This window comes from Scatophagus argus, chromosome 14 (genome assembly GCF_020382885.2).
Source record: "Scatophagus argus isolate fScaArg1 chromosome 14, fScaArg1.pri, whole genome shotgun sequence".
Classification (NCBI taxonomy): Eukaryota; Metazoa; Chordata; class Actinopteri; family Scatophagidae; genus Scatophagus; species Scatophagus argus.
The window spans coordinates 14,916,081-14,936,191 of record NC_058506.1 but is presented as its reverse complement, the minus strand read 5'-3'; the positions used below and the strand labels follow the sequence as shown (position 1 = coordinate 14,936,191).

The following is a 20,111-nucleotide window of genomic DNA, read 5'->3' as shown; positions in this document are numbered from 1 at the left end:
ATATTGAGAACTGCAGGTGTGATTTTAAGCTGGAAAAGCAACATATGATTATATTTTACCTCGTCTCCTGCTATAATTCCTGGCTGCATGTGGAATAAGGACAAATCAAAGAGGATTATTATAAAAGATGCATTGTACACTGTACCAAGAAAAGTGTCAGGTGGTTCATGACAATGGAGAGATGTATGATCCATTGTCTTCCTACCTGACCTCTATTTTATTAATCAGCTGTAAATCATAATCTGCCTGTTCAGCTGTCACCATTATAAATTATCAACACAAGTTTAAGCACAATTTACATTTACATTGTTTTTATAGTGAAAAGTCTGCATTTTAAAGGTCTGTGCACATTATATAGTTCACCCAGCTTGTGTTAAAAATACAACTATGTACCATCATATGTAGCAGTGAAAGGAAATGTATTGTCTTCTAGTTAAACAGGCCCATCAGATAAAAGGGAAAGGGGGGTGGGGGGGGGTCCAAGGACTGAACCTTGAGGCACTCCATCATTTTTGATAGTAACAAGATAGTGAGCTAGTCCAGGAAATCCACCGCTTTAGACAACACATCAAGATTTGAGTCCACACATCATCAAATATTTCATTAAGGTCAAGTAGCACCAACATCTGAATTAGAACTGAACAAGAATGAGAAGAAAAACAGATTTAGTGATGTCTCACTGACAGAGACAAGACTGAAACTCATCCAGTACGTCACCACAATCTAAGCTTTCCAAGTGGCAGTAGTTGTGTTAGTTCGTTTGATCCTGTTGCTAAATACCAGTGCAGAGGAAGGACTACGGTATCATAGTGTGTTGGGAGCGAACCTTTCTTACACATTAAATCAAATGAAACTGCCAGAGGTAATAATTCAGCAATTACCAGCAGGTATTTCTGGAACCGGCCTGCCATTTCACAATATGACACCCCCCCCCCCCCCCCCCAACAAAATGCATCTATGACAGGAAGCAGTGATTTAAAGAGTAATGTTTAAAATTTCAAGTTATTTAATGTACACAAAAATGTTTATTTGATTTTGTAAAATTAGTTAGTTTTTTTTAATTATTGGTTGGTTGGTTATTTAATTAATGTCACAGAAATCTAATTCCCTTTCTGCCATAAAACATGTCCGACCCATCTAACAGGTTCATCAGGCCACAATGCAGTTCACTGTCGCGTGTGTACACAAGACAATGCTCTTTTCACTCATTTCACTTTATATGTTCTCTGGGAAATAATGTTTCTTTGCACAGAGCTGTGAAACACATTAAAGGACGGAGAGATTGAAGCATCGACCCGTTTAAAACTGTAAGAACATGGAGAGGATGAAGAAGTGGCCAGAACACACAAGCAATAATCCTTGGCTCTCTCAGTGGACTTTTCAACCCAGATGGACATTAACTCTGGGGGGAAGGTCAAAGAGAGCTACAGCGAGAGAGCGAGAGAGAGAGAGAGAGAGAGAAAGAGGTTGAGAAAAACAGGAAAGCAGATTGAAAGAGAGCAGAGAGTGCTATAAAAAGATGTATGTGTGAGGGAGCGACAGAAAAATAGATTGGGAGAGATGGAGAAACAAGCTGATAAAAAGCTGTGTGGGGGTGAGAGAAAATGAGAGCGAGCAAAAAGAGATCAGGAGAATAAGAATGCAATTTGAGAGAGAGAGAGAGAGAGAGAGAGAGAGAGATGGTGTGCAACCTCTGAATCCTGCCTATCCGCTGGCACCATCTGTCTCAGGGCTTGATGACAACTCCTGACCATGTGATCTCACCATGTGACCCAGCGATCTTGTGAAGAAACTACTTGCCCTCTCCTGTTTAACATTCTGGCCTCAAGACCAGAAGGCAAACAACACAGTTTCACAATAATAAAGAAGACACAGGTTTGAAAGGAAAGAATTTAAAACCACAAAAGTGTCTAACATTTTAGAATCCTACAACCAGGAAGCCTACTGGTCTAGGACAAATATCACATAATACAACATTCCCATATCCATGAATCCATTCTTGCATGTCATCCTTCCGCTATTTATTGTCCAGGGTTTCCCATACATTATTTTGTTTGCGGCAACTTGCCATATATTTGCTTTCCAGTTTTGGAACAGTACGTAGCTCCTCGCTCTCACATACAAACACAAGATGAATGAATGAAGAAACACATAAACTTTTGTTGGCCAGACAGGAGTGCAGGTCTTTTAACTGGCAACCCATTTTAGTAGCTTCTATAATTCTACCAGGGAGGGTATTTCTGGTATCATCCCTCCTGTAAACACAGAGGCTGTGGTGCGACCTCCCCCATCCCCATGTAGGCCTACTTGTGCCGCTGTTTGAAGCTTGTAAGTGCACCTGGTCGGCGCCGATCTCATGCGGTGCCACGTCGTTTCAATAGACTACGACATTAACAACAAGCTTCCTCCACACGGGGCTCACCTGCTGTTGTGAAAACAGAATCATGCATGAAAAAAATCCAAACACGGGATGTGTTTTTTGAGTGACTTTATAAAAACTATTCTGCTGTTGATGAAAGTCAAGACAGCAGAAACAGAGAGAAAGAGAGAAAACTGATATGTATATATGTGTGTGTGTGTGTGTGTGTGTGTGGTCAGGGAACAGAGGTGTCTTTGTAACTGATTAAGTAGAATTTAAATGTTGAAATGAAAAGTTGATATGCCTACAAAGTACAGCTAAACAACGCCAAAACGCAAATCTACAAAGATGAATACTCTTTTCCTCAGGAAGAGAGGTGTTATTTACATAACAAGAAAGTTTTTGTACTAGGAGTTGAGCTGACACACACATACAACTAATGCTTTCCTGAGGTCTTTTTTTTTTCCCCTCTCATTTTTTCCCCTCAATGCGTCCATTTATTTCCTGGTGTCAAAAACCACTAAATCCTCTCTCAATCCACTTTACTTCCTCTCTTCATCCATCTATTTATCTGAAGGACCACGTGAAAGGTCATCGACAAAAACGCTTGTAACTACTTTTAAGAGGGCGAGAGTGGAAATGGCAGTTTATAATTTTACACTGACATTTACAAACCAGAGGGGCACTGAAGACAGACACACAAGGATTTGGTTGGGTTCAATCCCAGATGAGCAAGGGCACACTAAGCTTCAAAAAACACCAGACACAAACAATCAAGGCCATCTCACAACGCTCAGCGAACGTTATTTTTCCTTGATTTTTCTCATTTTTCATTCTGTTTGACTAAATAACTATCTATCAAATTCTGCACATGAACGCTTTACGATTTAATCCTAATCTGTAATGTTAGTGGGGTCTGGAAAACCTGAGTAGGTTGCCGTACATACCATTGAGAGGCAGAGGGTTGTCCCCTCCTGGATGAGGGAACCCCAGACGACCTGCACAGGGAGACACAGAGTAGAAATATTTAACGTAAAGCTAAACGTGACACAAGGAGGCATAAAGACTTAGAAAATCACGAAGAAAAAATCCATGAGTTTTGACGTTACTCCTATGTCAGTCTTTCTCTGAGTGGAGTAAAGCTGAATATATCAGACCCATGTTTTATGTCGCAATTCATTATTCTTAACAAAAATCTCTATGTTTCAGGAGGAATGAATTTTGTAATCGATGTTAAATCTTCATTTTGATGTTTAACCCCAATTTTGAAATGGCAACGGCAGAAATTACAAATGAACAGATTGGACATTTTGCAATTTGGCAAGAGGCTGCAACCACAAAGATGCTCTTGATTACTGCTGCGTTGACTGATGGGCAACATTTGAATAATTCTGCAAACAATATAGAACATAATATCAATAAAAGGGCAATGCTTTGATAAAGCTGATTTGTGCAAAATAACATATTAAACACTGGGTGTTTCCGACAGTTTGTTAACAGTGTACATACAGGCTGTGGCTATAACCAGATACATGCGCATTGACTGTTGCTTCCACATCAATCTCATTAGAGACTACATCTGTCAGACACCAACCATCTCTCTCCCGCTCGTTGACCTCCATTTCCCTATGTGTGTCTTTCTCTCTCTCTCTCTGAGCCTCATATCATACATTTTACATTGAGCCACTTGCCAGGCCCAACTAGCACACACGCACACACACCCACACAAATACATGTTATGATGCCAAACAAGCTTCAAAGTTATGCAAGGCCCGCTAGCTGCTGAGGGATAATGAGATGAAAGAGCTGAAATAGTACAACCATTGTTGTATGGGTATGGACCGCCTTGTGATTGGTGCATTCCAGTGCCTCGGTCACATGGAAATCCGCTAGCCCCTCCCCCACACATCGCCTATTGAGCCCCACAGTACTCAGTGGATGCGGTGCATAAAATAGAAGTAGAACTCACAGCCACACCCGTGGCTTGTGGAGCAACTACACTATACCCTATACTATAGGGGTTTCCATACATTCAGGAATCTTAATCACAGTCTGAACATTACTGGCATCAAAAGTTCCCTTATTCAGTAAAACGCAAAATAAAACTAAATGTGCCAACAAAAATCAGGTTACGAAGACAAGCTCAATTCTTCTAGAGTGCAATGAGGAATTCGACAGTTTTACTCCCTCTGTAATTTAGCTTATAATACATGTGCCAATAGGCGTGCCACCCAAAATCAAAGTCCATCTGAGCGCAACCTGTCATATTGGATTTTAAAAGCCTTTAATAGACTGCGAGGAGCAAACGTGCAGCACGTAAGCACACCACATCCCTGTGTGTCTGCAGGGTTTTATGTGCCCGCTCCGTGAACCTTATTTGCATGCTGCTGGCTGCCTACATGTACAGCACAGTAACAGTTAAAGCACATGTACATGTACGTACACAAAGGCAGAGCTCTATGTGTGTGTGTGTGTGTGTGTGTGTGTGTGTGTTTGAGGGAACAGAGGGATCCTTTCTGTCAGTCAGGACAATGCTGGAAGCGATTCAAAGCTACTTCTACTGTAGACATTTTGCCTCGCCTTTTCCCGTGCTTCATCACTCTCACTTTGTTCAATATGTTCTGCTAGAATGAGAAATTTGTGCTCTGATTATGTGTCTCTAAATGTGCTCGTGCGTGCACACTGCTGTTGTTCGTTATATTGGTGTGTACTTAAGCATGCATGTGTGTGACAGAGAGCAAGAGACAGTTGGCCTGGAGAAGAGCAAGTGCTCAAAGAAAATGTGCTGTAATTATGTTTTTCTTTTTTACTTTGCTGCAAGGGAAAGGGAAAGGACTCACTTAGGTCAATGCTACACTTGGCACGCGGCTGTACAAACCCAGACTATAATTATGAAAACAACGAATAAACAGAATTAATACTTTGTACCATGCAAAGGGCTACAAAATAAAAAAAGACTGGGAACACTGAACGGGATATAGTATGGTGTATAATTTAAAAGCAATAAAGAATTTGGTAATCTATAAAAAGGAAATGGCTGAACAAAGATCAAGAAAAATAATGCAAAAAATGAGAAGAGTGAAAGGACTGACAAATATGTTGGTCAAAACATTAAAAAGACAGGAGATTGATTTGTATTGCATATAAAAACAACAGCCAGACAGGTTAATCTTTAATCAAAGATAAAAAGCTCTAATACTAACAGACTTTCATATTCGGGTATTACAGGAAGTTGAAGGAAGAAAACTTTCATTCCTAGGGCCAACTTCTTGGATCTAACACAAGCAGTACTCTGTGCCAGCATGGCTGGAGCTAAGACACCAAAAACATGGCTAATGAGGTAACCTCCCAGTCGTCTTCTCTTAATATTGAGGGAAGATTTACTTTGGTTTGACAGTAGAACATTAGATCACAGCAGGATGTGGCTGAGCCCAGTGGGTGTGAGGCTGAAATAAATACAAGGTGATAGTGAGGTGTCTGGAGCTCAGGGTTTTCACTCACCTTGTTATTCTGGTGGTGGAACTGGCAGATTCATTTCTGTGTTTTACATGTGTTTTATGTTGAAGACAGCAAAACACTGTGTTCAATATGATTAAACCAGGGAAACTGAGTAATGCATGTACTTTGATTTTCCTTTGGTATTTAAATGTTCAAAACAGAGAGTTTGCATATCCTTTGACATTAGACATACATACTGTACACAGGGACTAGAAAAAGAAAACTGTCATTTTGAGATATTTTTGTATTGTTCTAATCTCATACAGAAACCCAAGGTCAATTTCTGGTACTCAGCCAATTGTACTGTGATGACCTAAAAAAAGATGGCTGTTCAGTAATCACTATATGGAGTTAAGCCTTGTAGTGTGATAAAATGCTAAGAAAATGTGGCTGACAACTTTGGTCTCAAGTCTGTAACCAATTAAACCCCAGTCTCTCCTTTCAAAGGTGTTTCCTTCCTAACAATGATCACTACCAGAACTACTCTTACAAACTACTTCACATTCGACCAATAGCTAATACTGGCCAAAGTTCCTTTTTTGTCAACTGAGCACTCCCCATCTATGATTACTGTCAGTTACAACATCTAAAATGATAAACAACACAGGCTACCTGCTATATTCAATCACCCATTTCTGGGCTACCATTCACTGGCCTTACTTGACACCATTCAGCCAATAACAGACACTGGGTAGTATCCATTAATCAATAACCAAAGTCAGTCCAGTTTCCAAAGAATAATTCTCTTTTTCAGCTAACTATGTAGCGTACAACACAGTCACTCAAACAGTTTCAACCGAAACATTACAACCTACATGAAGGAATTTACTGCAGGACTGTTGTTTTCCACTGTATTAGTTTAAGTTAAGGTGTACCGAACAAACTAATTTGCTTTGACATAAACAAGTAAACAACCACAACTTCACACCTCAGTTAAGAGAAACACGCACTTGTGTGGACAGAAACAACCGCGAGTCATCACTGTGTTTCGAAAATTGTCATCATCCTTCAAAACGAGAAGCCTACGAGACGTCTACAGCTGTGATCATTTGAAACTAACATTCGCCAACAACTTCAGCTTCAGATCAGTGGGAGTCCTTCCATCTCTCTCACAAATCCTCTCTTAAAGCCTAAGCTCCCACCAGCTCTGTATTTTCTCTGCGCCTCCTCCTCAAAATACATGAGAAAGAGTTCACAGTCATTGCACCATGCCCAGGTGCACAAAAAAATTTCTTTTGTTTTTAGTTCAAAGTGGGAAGAAGAGGGAGAAGGATGAGGAAGACAGACGTGTGATTGCTACACAGGCTAACCTCTTTTATTACTGTTCATCATAACACCAAAGAAAGACACCATGTCTAGCCATCTGACCTGTGGAGGAAGTGAAACTCCTCTGTTAAGAACTGAGGTGATAAACAGTGAATAAGAGTGTGGGAGCATTTATCAGTTACGCCTTCAAGTGTAACACTCCCATTGGCTGCTTGGCAAAGGAGCTTTCATAATACCGCACACTTACCTTTATCAAATACGTTTATGAAAGAATAGGGTCAATTTACTTTAAATTGTATTACACGCGGTATAACAGAGATGGTTTTTAGAGGCTTTGAGAGTTGACACAATCTATGGATTAATATTGTATACTAACCATGAGCTCACCTACCAATAAATGGATCCACAGTTTTAGTAATTATGCAATAACAGTTAGGGAAATATGTCCTATCTTTAAGCATGCAAGAGGTGACTATAACTTCTATCTGGGCATCACAGATGTGCTAAAAATACTACTGTAAAATGAAAGCATCTGCTTAGTGTTTCATGATCTCGATTGACAGCTGACAATCGTCACCTTTCAGGGTGTCCTGCTCGGCCCTCATGATGTCGATCAGGGAGCTCTCCAGCGTGTTCATGTTGAAGCTGTCAAATGATCTGGTGCGTTCCTAAAAAGAGGAGAGAAAAGAGGAGAAACATCATTTACTTTAATTTGCCCGCTTCAAAGCAACAGACAGTCTTTACAGCTGACCACCCGAGAAAGTGCACAGGAGCAACTGCTCTAATTATATTTGTACATCTTTTAATGTAACGTTGATTCTGTTAACCCAGAGAACAAGCATACAAAAGAGGAGACAGGTTTCGGCTTCATTTACACAAGTAAATGTGCTGTTTTGCATTTCTGACTGCTCAACACTAAACATTAGGGAGTGAGGTGAGCTATGAATAAAAACAGAAGAGCCAGATGCTTTCCCAGTTACTTAATGAGGGTTTTCACTTCTTTTTTTCCTTCAGAGGAAAATGCAAAAGACATATCGCTTTATTTGTGGCAATAAATGTTTTCTTTTCTATCTTACTCTGATAAATGAATTGTGAGAATATAAATTCACGGTGGCTTCTAATTTAAGATGCTGATGCTGACAAACAAAACATTCAGGCAATTCACTAACATTCTGGAAAGTGAAGTAAAAATTCATATAAAAATCACATTTATTAACCTGTTTTATTTAACTGTCTTGATGTTGTTGATTCTGTTGTCAGCATTAATTTCTCTTTCTCTTACTTCTATCCACAATTCCTCTCTTGTGCCTTAAACAGCTGTGTTTATTAACTAACTAAGCTATAAACTCTAATTCAACGAGGCAACACAATTAAAGTCAACAGTAAAACAAGCAGTAGAGCTGAGCATGAGCCAAGCCAGATCTTGAGAGACAGCTTTGTCACCTACAACAAGGGCATCCTTAGCATACCAACCATACTGGAAATATTTGTATGCACACACAAACACATGTCAGCACACACACACCCATACATTTCTTGGACACAAAATATGTGCGCACATCGCAAATATGTGCCCACACAAAAACACACACACACACACACACAAGTGTCAGGCTGATAAGGCCTCTGTCTTGACTCCACCTCATCCAAACGAAATATGCAGCCGCTGACAACCACTTACAACCTGATCAACACTGTTGGTTCTCTTCTGTCCAAAATAACCACAACTCAAATGCAATTGCAAACAACAATGCTGCTTAATATCACAGTAAAAGAGTCACATCCTCCTTGTTTATATTTCCAGTTGGCACAAAAGTTCTCATGTGCCTACAACATCACGGGATTGACTGTCTCATTCCTTCCTCTGTCTCATTGTTCCAGTCATACTCCATTGCATGCCATTTCTAAAAGCAGAACTACATTTAAAAAGATTTCTATTCCTCATTCGTGCGTCAGAGATCTCACACTGCACAGAGCCAATGACTCTTCTTGGTACAAGTTGTTGTTGTCCAATAAACGGCACATCATGACTAAAACGTTCAGTCACGATTATTTTCTTCTCAACTATCTGGTCACGACTGCAAAAACTTTTTTCCTTCTTTCTGCATCATGTCTATTGTACCAACAACTTGCCCATTTGAAGTACAGTTGTGAAAAACACCATTATTTAACTTTTTGCAGAGATACTGTCAAAACAATACTCTGAGCCAGTCACACTTTAGGTAAACACAGTGATGTGTGTGCATTAATTTATAAAAACGCACACAAGAGCATTTTAAGATCAGTAAAAATATAAATAGAACACAGGGAAGGAGAGCCTGTTGGACTATAAGTATACATGCTTCTGAAATACAAATGACAGAAAACGGCTCTTGAGCTCAGTTTTTGCCGCAAGATTAGGTGTATTAGATTAAAAAATAACTGCAACAGCTTCTCAACTTTATTTAACAACTTGCAACTGCGTGTGAAGAGCAGTCATGTTTTCCGTGCTTAAAAATCAGAAGTAAAGGCCACTGTCAGCCCAGCACAAGCTGCATTCATCCAGTCAGATGTAGCAACAGCAGACATAGAGGTCTGACTGAACACGAGAGGCAATTTGTCTATTGTCCAGCCTATCTGAAGTCACATGGGTCTCAAACTAAAAGAAGGTGAACAGTGACAACTGCGTACCAGGTTAAAAGTGACTCATTAACACTAAACAACAAGAATAAAACGTGACAATGCCTGAAAGGCAGTTAAAGTAAAGCTGTGAGGGCAAAAGAGAATCTGTACAACACAAAACACAGAACTGAATGTGCAGCTTTATGTCAAACTCATTAAAACCTCCTGACATCAACAATGCGTGATCAGCTCTGCCCTTGACTTGACTGATAATAAAAAGACTTTGCACAACAGGAATTAACCAAGATGTCAGTCAATCTGCAAGTAAACTCTTTGTTTAGTCAGTCTGTCACCCTTTGTCTTTCAAAGAAATGCACATATACCTGACCTCTTATCTAGTAACCAGGTAAAACTGTGGGCCAGTATTGGTAGATAACCGAAAATAAACAAAACAAACCGTCTGAATATAAAACTATCTCTCAAAGAAAACTCATTGCATACTATGTTAGACCATAAACTCCAGGGCGGTCAAATGCTAAAGGGTTCAGAAAAACAGACCTGCATCAGTAAATCATATGACCAAGGGTCAGTCAGGCGGGCAACTCACTTTTCCATCGACTGTCTGTTGTCTGCAGTGGCTCCCACAATTCAGTCGCTACTTTTACTATCTGATCAGCCAAAGAGCGTAGTTGGATGTCTGCCATACTGGCTGGTGAAACAGCCAAACTTCCCAGCTGTAGCCAAAATTTTACCAGAATTCTGGCTGGTAGATTTCCCACAATGACTGAAGCTAAAACAGAGATGACATGGGAAGAAGAACACACCCAGTGCAATCTCTCTCCCTCAAAACAAATATCAACATAGGGATATAGGCCAGGATATGTTGACTATTATCTCATATCCGCCTCAGAACCTTACGTAGACAAAGGCTATTGCTTCAGGTAAAATAAAACAAACATTCAAAGCCTGGTTACCATGACAAGTGTACACAGCTTGTGAGTATATCATAGCATAGATGAACACGGACACAAAGATAAGTAGCAGTTAAGTTTAGTATTTTGGGATCTGATGCATTTCAAGAGTTTATTTTATGTATAAAATGATTATAGCGCAGAGGCTCTTTCTGCTTTTGTTCTTCAAAAACTAAATGCTTTCATTGAACGCATGTTTCTTTATTGTGCCATCTCATTGTTACAGTTGTATTTCCCTTGCTAACGTATCGAAGAGAAATCCTACAATACTGTCTAAGGAGGATTAATTTTTTGGCCAAGATGGAGTCGGTACAGCGGTCACAAGGCTGGGACAGTACATTGCTGCTAAGCGTTAGAGGTGAGGGCAGTGATTAATCATCCGAATCGTAGATCCTTCTCTCTCAACAACTGGCCAGCTGACCAGCAAAGTACTCATCCCTGACAGATTGCAGAGTGCGCACACAGATACACAGATAGTCACGGTCACTTGTCATAACCACACAACCCCCCTCCTTCCCCCATCACCACACACACACACATACACACAGAGATTAGCTGCAAGCAAGACACACACAATTTACAGTACAGTCCACATCATGTGTATCTATGAAAGCTTGCCCACGCTTACCCAAGGCCATAGTTACAAACACAGAAGGCACAACATGACATACATTATTATTTGTATTATTTGCGGGCAACAGTGAAATGTAGCCCAATATACCTGGATGAACATAAAAAATATAACAATGCAGTCTGGTTAAAGCTAAAAGGATTTAAATGATTTAACCTACCATGACTGTCAATTAAAAAAAGCCAGCATGATGGATTGATTTGCATTTAGCAGCATAGCCATTTCTGAATGTTTGACCCCGAATCACCAAATGTGTACTGAACTGATCTACACGTGCCAGGATTACGACGGTAACAAGCGCATCATCAGATTAGAAATCACCAAAAGGCAGTGCCTGCTCAGTGGATCAGACACTGTGCATACATCAGAAAAGACAATGGAATCATCCTGCTTTGCTGTTGTGGGAGGCATGGAACTCCACATTAGGTTCATTTGGTTTAATTAGCGTGGCTTGTGGGTGTTCTTAGTGTATTTATGTTTTGCAAAATATATACATTTAGCCTACATACAGTTGTTTCTTCTTTTAAGTGGCAAGGCCTTCAGAAAGTTTCTCACATCATTTGGGATAAACTGAGATATGAACTGAAATATTACCTTTTGGTGAGGCTACCTGCTTCACCTGGAGTCTGTATAAGCTAGATGCTAATTTGCCAACTTAACCAATGCTACCAGAACTCTGAATACTAAATGCTAACATGGATGAGTCTGTCATAAAAGTAATGTAAAGTGTAGTACACATCAGTAATTTGAGGTGTATACCTTGTACTGACAGAAGCAGTCAAGCTACAGAGCTTGGGAAGAGCCAACCCAAGGAAAAACAGTGATAATATAGCTGCTTTTCCAAGAACTCATCCTCACTAATGTTTACAATGGTTTACATATGACACCATGTGGGTTTTGATGCAAATCATATGCCACTGGCGTGCGTATGCTCTTAACACTATGTCATTCTGCCTGCACAGTCTAACATTAGCTGTCTCCTGAGCAGAGACCAATGTGAATAACCAGTACAACTTCACTGCCATTGAGCCATAAGAATTTTACTGAAACAAGCAAATTCTAAGCCAGGATTTGGACCAGAGTGCTTGCAACAGCCTCTCAACTCTCTCAACAAAACAGATATGGCAACCTCTTCCAGATTTTCCTGGCATCCAAAGAGTGATTAAATGCACCTGTCTGTTAATGAAATATGGAAGTTGAGAGAGAGTGAAAAAGAAAGTAGCAAGATGTAGAAGAGATGTAAGGATAGTATATATGGGTGCAATGTGAGTTTGCAGTTTTTAGAGGTTGGAAAATATTTCTTTATGCACTACACACTCATTGGTGGGAAAGCTGCACATTTAGCCCTTATTTTTCATGCTTATAATAACATCTATGAGACAACAGATGGAGGAAGCCCAGAGCAAAGAAGGGAAGGGGAAAATGGCATATGAAAGAAAGAAGATGATGGAAAGTGGGAAAGCCATTAGTCTGGTAAGTTGAAGTAAAAGGAGAAGAAGGGAGGGCAGGAAAGGGAAGCAGGTTGAGCTTTTGATGCTTGCGATAATGTTTCTTCCTGGTCAAAGACCTGCTATGACATTAAATACCCCCAACTGTCAAAAACAACCTATTACCCAGTGTTGGCTGAATGGTGTGTGTATGTGTGTATCTGCGGTGCAACAGCAGTGAAAGAGACAGGGGTTCCAGCAGTATTTGCATTTCTCAGAGGATCACACTGAACTAACTCCTTTAGTGTATGCAATGACCAAGGCTAAATACAATAAGTCTCTGCTTTGTCTTCTTTCTTTGTTCAGAAAGATGTGCAGAAGACATAGGCTAGGGACTAATTAGGGCTCATGCACATACACACACGAGCCCTGTTTCTTGCTGTTTCAGAGCGTCTGTCAAGGGTGTGAGAAGGGCACAATGAGGCTACATAAGCCGCAGAGTTATGTGCTTGCCTTGTTAGTCTAAAAAATAAAATTTCTTCTCATTTCACACCAGTGTCACAAGGACCTGAGGTAATGGCTGATGATGGATGTTTGTTCATAGACTACTATTGCACGATACCTTCAGTTTTCCAAGTTATACTTCCTTAAAGATCTGTCACACTGATCAGATGGCCTTTCAAACAATACAATTTGGAACAGAGTCAGAATGCTCGAGTCAGACAAGGGGTGCTCAACATTTGTCTCCAATGCAGGCTGAAGACGTGGTTTAATAAAGTACCTTCTTGCAGCAGAACTGTAAAAGGCTGCAGTATATATAAGCTACACAAACAACGAGGAGGGAGCTGTAACCAATGGTTACCCAAGTAGCTTACCCAGACAATATCCTGTCCTGGCTTACTCGCCTTCAGGCCTTGCAGGTCACTGGCCAAATTTACCAATCCAAATCAGCCCCAATACACCTGACACAACAGCAAGGTTCTGACCTTGGAATTCACAGATGAGGAAAGAAAATGTTTCCTTTAGGTGCTCCAGTTCCTTCTCTCAGTCCAAAGATATGCAGATTAAGTTTATAGCAATTCTAAATTGTCTTTACAGTGGGCGTGAAAGTGAACGTGAATGGTTGTTTGTTGTTATGCGTCAGACTGTCCGGCGCGCACCCCGCCTCTCAGCTGGGACCGGCCGCAGCCCCACTGCAATCCTCAAGGATACGTGTGTGTATCTAACAAATGGATGGATGGAAAGAAAAGCAAGGGAGAAGAAAAGGAAATGCAAGAGAAGCTTTCCCAGCATTTCAAAAGCTAGAAATTTATGATCAGTCCAGTTAGTCCAGTTACTAGCTGCCACTACGGCAGTTAGAAGCAACGATGCTAGACTGGAGCCCATCTCAAATACTAAAGCTGCTCTAATATAGCAGTGGCCCTGCCTCCTGCAGCAACAGCCACAGTGCTGTAACATTTTCTTTCTTTCTGTGTCATGGTGCTGTACACCACTTTGGATAAAATATCCACCAAATGTCATGCAGCTTTGCCCTCAAATTGCATCCACTCATTTGCTCATACACACACACAAATCAAAGTCAAGGCCCAAGGCAATCGCAAGATCATGAAATCTGGGAAAGTTGGCAGAGCAAACAATCTTTGCTTCAGCAGCTAACCGTTCTAACATACTTCAACAACCGTGCTTCCATCCCTGTCTGCTGAATAGCATCTAACAAAAGTACAAATGTTGCAGAAGATTGTACACAGGCAGAACAATGGAAATTCTAAAGCAAAAGTCACTGGTCCCTCATCTGTTGTGTCAGTGCTAAAATGGAAACTATGTGAGGCAGCTGGAGAAAGCTCATAGTGAAACACTGTGACAACAGCTCACAACTCATGGGGTCTGTTAAGTTCAGACTTACAGGAGCTAGGGTATTTTAATTACCAAACCTAGGAGCGCCTTGTGTAAGGCAATGTGTCATCAGTCATCTGAACACTGCATGATCTCAACAGGCACCATTTTGAGTACTTTTTTTCCCCCTAAAAAAAACCTCCTGTTCCATTGGTTTTGGTTAAAGCAATTCTTCAATAAAGACAACATATCTTAAAGATTAAACTATACTGAGGAGACCTCTGACAAATAACCTTGACAGTCAGTTGACTGTGTAATATTTTAACTTTGGTTTCTGTAGTGATAGCTTCAATGTTGCAACATGATATATATGCTCACTCCGAAATGATACATTTTCTAATTCAATTACAGGGGGTGGAAAAATACCCTCAACTTATGTTTCAATAAAACAAAGATATATGGTTCATTAACACTTTAGTTAAATCAAACTCTAATATTCAAAGCATGTGTAGCGAAGGTTTCCTTGCAGTTGCATTATAGAAAATAAGGCATAATATTTAGAATCGAAAATTATTCCAGAAGTCATAGGAAGATGAAGAACACAGGCAAAGGGATGCGGGGGCCCATTTAGCAGCTCGAAGCCAGGCAAAAGGAATCTGTCTGAGCAAACATTTGCAATTATACCAAGCTCCACTATTCCTAAAATGCATTAATACGAGAGCAGAGTGGAGAATTTTCGGGGGAAAAGCAAAGTTCTTAGTATGTCTTGAAATCAGACAATGCTTGCTGTCACAGTAAATATGAGAGTCGAGGAACTCATTCACTGAGTCTCAGAACATTGTGTTGTTTCATATCACCTATCAGCTGTCAATTACAACCCCAATAGTTTGAGGTTTATGTGTCACAGTACATCTTAACTTCCGTCACATGCACACACTCTCTCTATGCTCATCCTCCACCTGCCCTTGCATTATAAAGAGAGCAAGAGGACAATGCCACTTTAGCAGATATGATGCAACCGCAAGGCAGAGCAACACACTGCAGCTACAGTAACACTAGCTTTAGCTTAAATCTGTAACAGAAGGGATTCTACTGCTCAAAATGGAAACAGAATCATAATGCAGATGAAAGAAAAGCCGCTACCAGAGTTAGTTGCTAGTTCGCTCTATACTCCCCTGTTTTACTTTATGTAAAATGAACAATTAACTGTTGCAAGGTAAGATGTGAAGATTTATTGAAAAGTTCTGCTTCAAAGGGATAGTTTTACCACAATATGACTGCAAAATAGAACTAGGCCCTAATTATTTAGAACAGGTCAGATATGAACCTGACCCTGTGACTACTGACAGCAATTAGGCTGCTAGCTAATGGCAAATAGCTTGTCAGGGGAAAGCTTTGCTACTTACTCAGCGAAAAAACAAAGAAATAAAAAATACCTAAGACATGTCAAGACATGTCAGAGCAACATCCTTACTGTTGGCCTATGGCTCACTATGAGTCATTAACTGCGTGTTGAGATAAGAAAATACCTGAAAAGGTCACAGCAAGAATCACCTTCTAACTTTTTAATCTGGGTAATTTGATTATTTGAAGGACATTAGTGTTTTCCTGAAGAAAATGTTTTTAGTTAAACAGAGATTATGACTTGCCCAACAAATGGGCAAGGCCAGGAAATTAAGTAGCCCCTCACTGGTGGTCTTTAAGGCCAATTAGTAATGCTGTTAGGCTATTGACAGACTGCTGAAACAACAAAGGCTAGCAATTATTCAGACAATTTAATACTATCTACTCCATCCAAGACGACATTAGGAACCAGTGGCAGCAAAGTACTTATGACTGACCAGAAGTTCATTTGACAGAGGAGGAGGAACACTGTCCAAAGGTAACAAGTCACAGGATATGTACAGCATTTATGTGTGTCATCAGGCCTAGCTGGGGCTACAGCAACCTTCCTCTCTTCACCCCCACCTCCTTGTAACGACTGACACAATCAATCATGAGCTAGATCAATAAAATGAATTTATCTCTGTGCTCCCTTTACCTCTTTCCATCAATTGTATTGGCTGTTTTCTACATGTGATAATACAATTATCTGAGCCATCTTCATTGTGCGGCTATCAAAATTACACTATGAACAGGCTGACATTTTGAAAACAAATTGCTAGGCTACAGCAGCCGTGACCTGGGTGATTAATAAAGATGTAATCCTGAAAAATCGTTAGGCATTAGGCTCGGGCCATCAGTCTACAGTATTACCTCATTTTTTTTCTTGTTTCTTGATGGAATAAAATTATTCCCACCATGATATGTTCTCATTCACTGGTGTGTCTAGATTTTTCTTTACATCTCGGTCTCTGGCAATCATGGTCATCCATTCTCACAATCATTTTCCTCACACGCTCTCTCACTTTGCTCGTTTCTAACAACCTTCTCTAAATCCCATATATTTCACCCCATCTTTTCCTCTCCGTCGACAATGCCTCTCCCACTCCTCACAAACCCACTCCTCCCTCCTGCCCCCCAGCTTGTACTATATATGTGGCTTACACTACTGCAGTGACACAGCCACATTAGTCATCATCATGGACATACAGCTGTAGAAGTATAGAACCCAACAACTCATTTCTAAGCTAACACAGTAACAAATGCATCATGTAAACCCCCCCAAAAATAGCAGCTATACCACAAACTGTAAACAATTAATGTTGTTAATGAAATGAATACTATGTCAGAATAACTGCAAATCATACAATGAGGCTATCAAAGTCAAACTGACCTGAAAGGGGAAAATGTTATCACTGCGGCCGACTCCATCATCCATCCAGGACTTGGGGTTGAAGCCTGCGGGACTGTTTCGAGGGTACTTCTGGGATGCCACATGGTTGTTAGGGAAGGTCTTCTTCAGTGGAGAGATAGAGTTGATGGGGGTCATCCCGCCGTTCAGCCCTCTGCGATAATCTCTGCCCTGAGACCCTCCCCAGCCTCCACCACCACTACCATAGCCACCTCCGGGACTCCAGGAAGTGGAGGAGCCGGGGGAGGGAGAGGGGCTCTGGTAGCTCGCTGGACCCCAGGGAGACGGGGGCTTGTTCAGGCTGTTGGACAAATGTGGCAGCTGGCTGAAGGCTGGATTCCTGTGCGGAAAGGGAGGTGGAGGGTGTGGAGAGGCTGGGGAGCGCCGATGCTGCTGGTGTTGGTTATGAGGGTGTTGAAAGTGGGGGTGTGGTGGGGGAGCCGGGTGGTGCTGGGACAAGGCCGCTGCCGGTCCAATCTGGGGGGAGAAGTTCCCACCAAATCCTGGACTAACATGGTGTGAGAAGTTCTGGAACAGCAGTGGGCCGTTGTTGGCAGAGGCCGGGTTGAAGAAGCTGACGTCCTCATTGATGATGGTTGACGGCGCCGGCGGGATTGCAGCTGACCAGTTGTTGAAGCCAGTAAGTGAAGATGAAGTTGTACTGGACTGGACGGGGCCAGTCCCACCAAGACCAGATGTCTCCTGGTAATCAAAGCCTGTCAGGACCGGAGACTCAAGACGTAGCGGCTTCTCCTTTCCATTACTTCCTTCAGACACGCTGCTGTCCGCCTTGGCTTCTTCTGACCGGGCTTTTTCCAGTTCTGAAATGATCCCACCACCACTTCCACCCTCCTGGTGACTCCCAGGAGACAACTGCTGCTGCTTTTCTTGCGTTTCTTGCATTTCCTGTTGCTGCTGTGCTTTGGGCTTCTCTGGGCCCCCCAGGATTTCGTCTTGCACGCTGTTGTGGGTGGCAGAGGCAGGGAAGAGCCAGGGAGAGCCTCCCGTGGTGCCATTCCCTGCGGCTGTGGTGCTGTTTATGAAAGCAGCAGGGCTCTGCGACACATTTTGGTGGTGGTGTGGGGGCTGCAGATGCGGGTGGATTCGGACCGGGAATGCAGACTTGTTGCCAGTGTTGTTTTGAACTAGGACTCCAAACCCGTAATCCCCCATTTGTTTTGTCCCCACACACAAATGCTATCCTGTGATCGTTTGGTCCTATTGAGAGAAGAGCACACAGGATGGCATGCACTGAGTTAGCAGTCAGCCTCTCTCATTCCATGAGATCAAGGGATTAACAAAACAACTATGTGATGGCCCTAGCCATTTTCCAGTGACATAAAAAAAACTCTTTCCTCTTTTAGGTCTGTTTTACTCCCTCAGAGAATTTGTAGACATATGATAATCACACAACTTTGCCATGAATGAGCTCATTCATGTACTTAACAATATACCCTTATTACTCTGGGCAGTTGAAGACAGAAAACCAGTTAACGTTACATCTTCAGCTAATTATAACCCCGTGACGTTGCCAGCTTCTAAGTCTACAGCTGAGCTGCTGGCAGCCACCAATATAGCTGGAAAGACTCCTGTGTCGAGCCGACACATTCTCTAATTGGAGACGGTTTCCTTAGACAGACAACTGACAGACAATTAATTGCAAGCCTCAAATCTCAAAGTAGTACAGAACTATCGATAAATGTTTAATATATTAACAATAAACCAACACAACGTTCAGAAGAAAAACACTCGACCTTGTTTGACAGCTGTCAGGAGTGCAATCTTAAAATAGGAGTCAAACACTTGTTTACTCTGATAGAAATGAGTCCAATGAATAGTGTCACACATCACTGTCCATTTTCACACTTGAGGCAACGTTAACCGTCGACAGTCAAGCGGTTTAAATCAACTAGACATGTTAGCTGGCCAGCTAACTAACATTTCCATCCGTTGCTAACGTTAGCTAGCTAGCTATTAACCGTTAGCACAAATGCTAGCTAGCCGGACAGGTTGAATACAGGCGAATAAAATTTCTTTTCACCTTATGATCACCACCTTCGACCTCGGCGATGTCTTTGACGAGAGCCTTCCCTCGGGTTGAGAGCAAGGTGGTGTCCTTGAAAAAAATGAGTACGCCAGGCAAAGCTTTTCAGAGGCGACTTGATAGCTGACTCGCACAGTGCAGTCGGTCAGCTTTTTTTTTCCTCCCTTCTCCTGACGTGTCCTGCCTGCTCAATGACACAGCTCTCTATCTGCTGCCTCTAATCAGGACTGTATAATCAAAGCGCTTTGTTAACGTGGCACTGTGTGAAATATATTCGGCCGCGGTTCTTTCACAAGCCTTACTCGATCGGTTTCATTGTTCGTTTGGTTTCAGCATATATTTTCTCGCTGTCTTTTCCTACAGAGCCAGCCGATTCTTGTGTGCTTCTTGGCTGCCCCTCTCTCCTGTAACCGACCGTGGCCGAATGACAGCGAGAGATCAGCCGAGACACACTTCCGCTTCTAGTACCACCCTTTCCACAGTGGCCACGCCCTCTCAGGGCCACACCTCGATAGGCGATTGGTCCGCCGACCCACAGTCTCGCCCAGTTTCTACAGCAGTTGACGGCCTCGCACCAATAACATGGTCATACCATCCGTGAGCACTGCCCACTGAGGTCGGGAATGATGGAAAAAAAATCCTCCCAGCACGGTCCTGTCCTTTCACGATGCAGCCGGTATCAGGTCG

The 20,111-nt window shown here is 41.7% G+C and overlaps 1 protein-coding gene across 3 annotated transcripts in view; it reads right to left on the bottom strand.

Moving 5' to 3' along the window:
- The window catches only part of cpeb4b (cytoplasmic polyadenylation element binding protein 4b), a 28,934-nt gene extending 9,053 nt beyond the window's left edge, over positions 1 to 19,881 (bottom strand). Inside the window, exons 1-5 of one of the 3 annotated variants that reach the window (XM_046410113.1) lie at positions 19,422 to 19,881; positions 17,363 to 18,598; positions 7,701 to 7,791; positions 3,307 to 3,357; positions 60 to 83 (exon numbers count right to left, since the gene is read on the bottom strand). In XM_046410113.1, coding sequence (XP_046266069.1) covers positions 60 to 83; positions 3,307 to 3,357; positions 7,701 to 7,791; positions 17,363 to 18,553 — 1,357 coding nt within the window. In that variant the 5' untranslated portion in view covers positions 18,554 to 18,598; positions 19,422 to 19,881. The remainder of the gene's footprint in view (positions 1 to 59; positions 84 to 3,306; positions 3,358 to 7,700; positions 7,792 to 17,362; positions 18,599 to 19,421) is intronic. The other 2 variants (XM_046410114.1, XM_046410115.1) reach the window with 2 other exon arrangements.
- Positions 19,882 to 20,111: the final 230 nt, after the last annotated feature.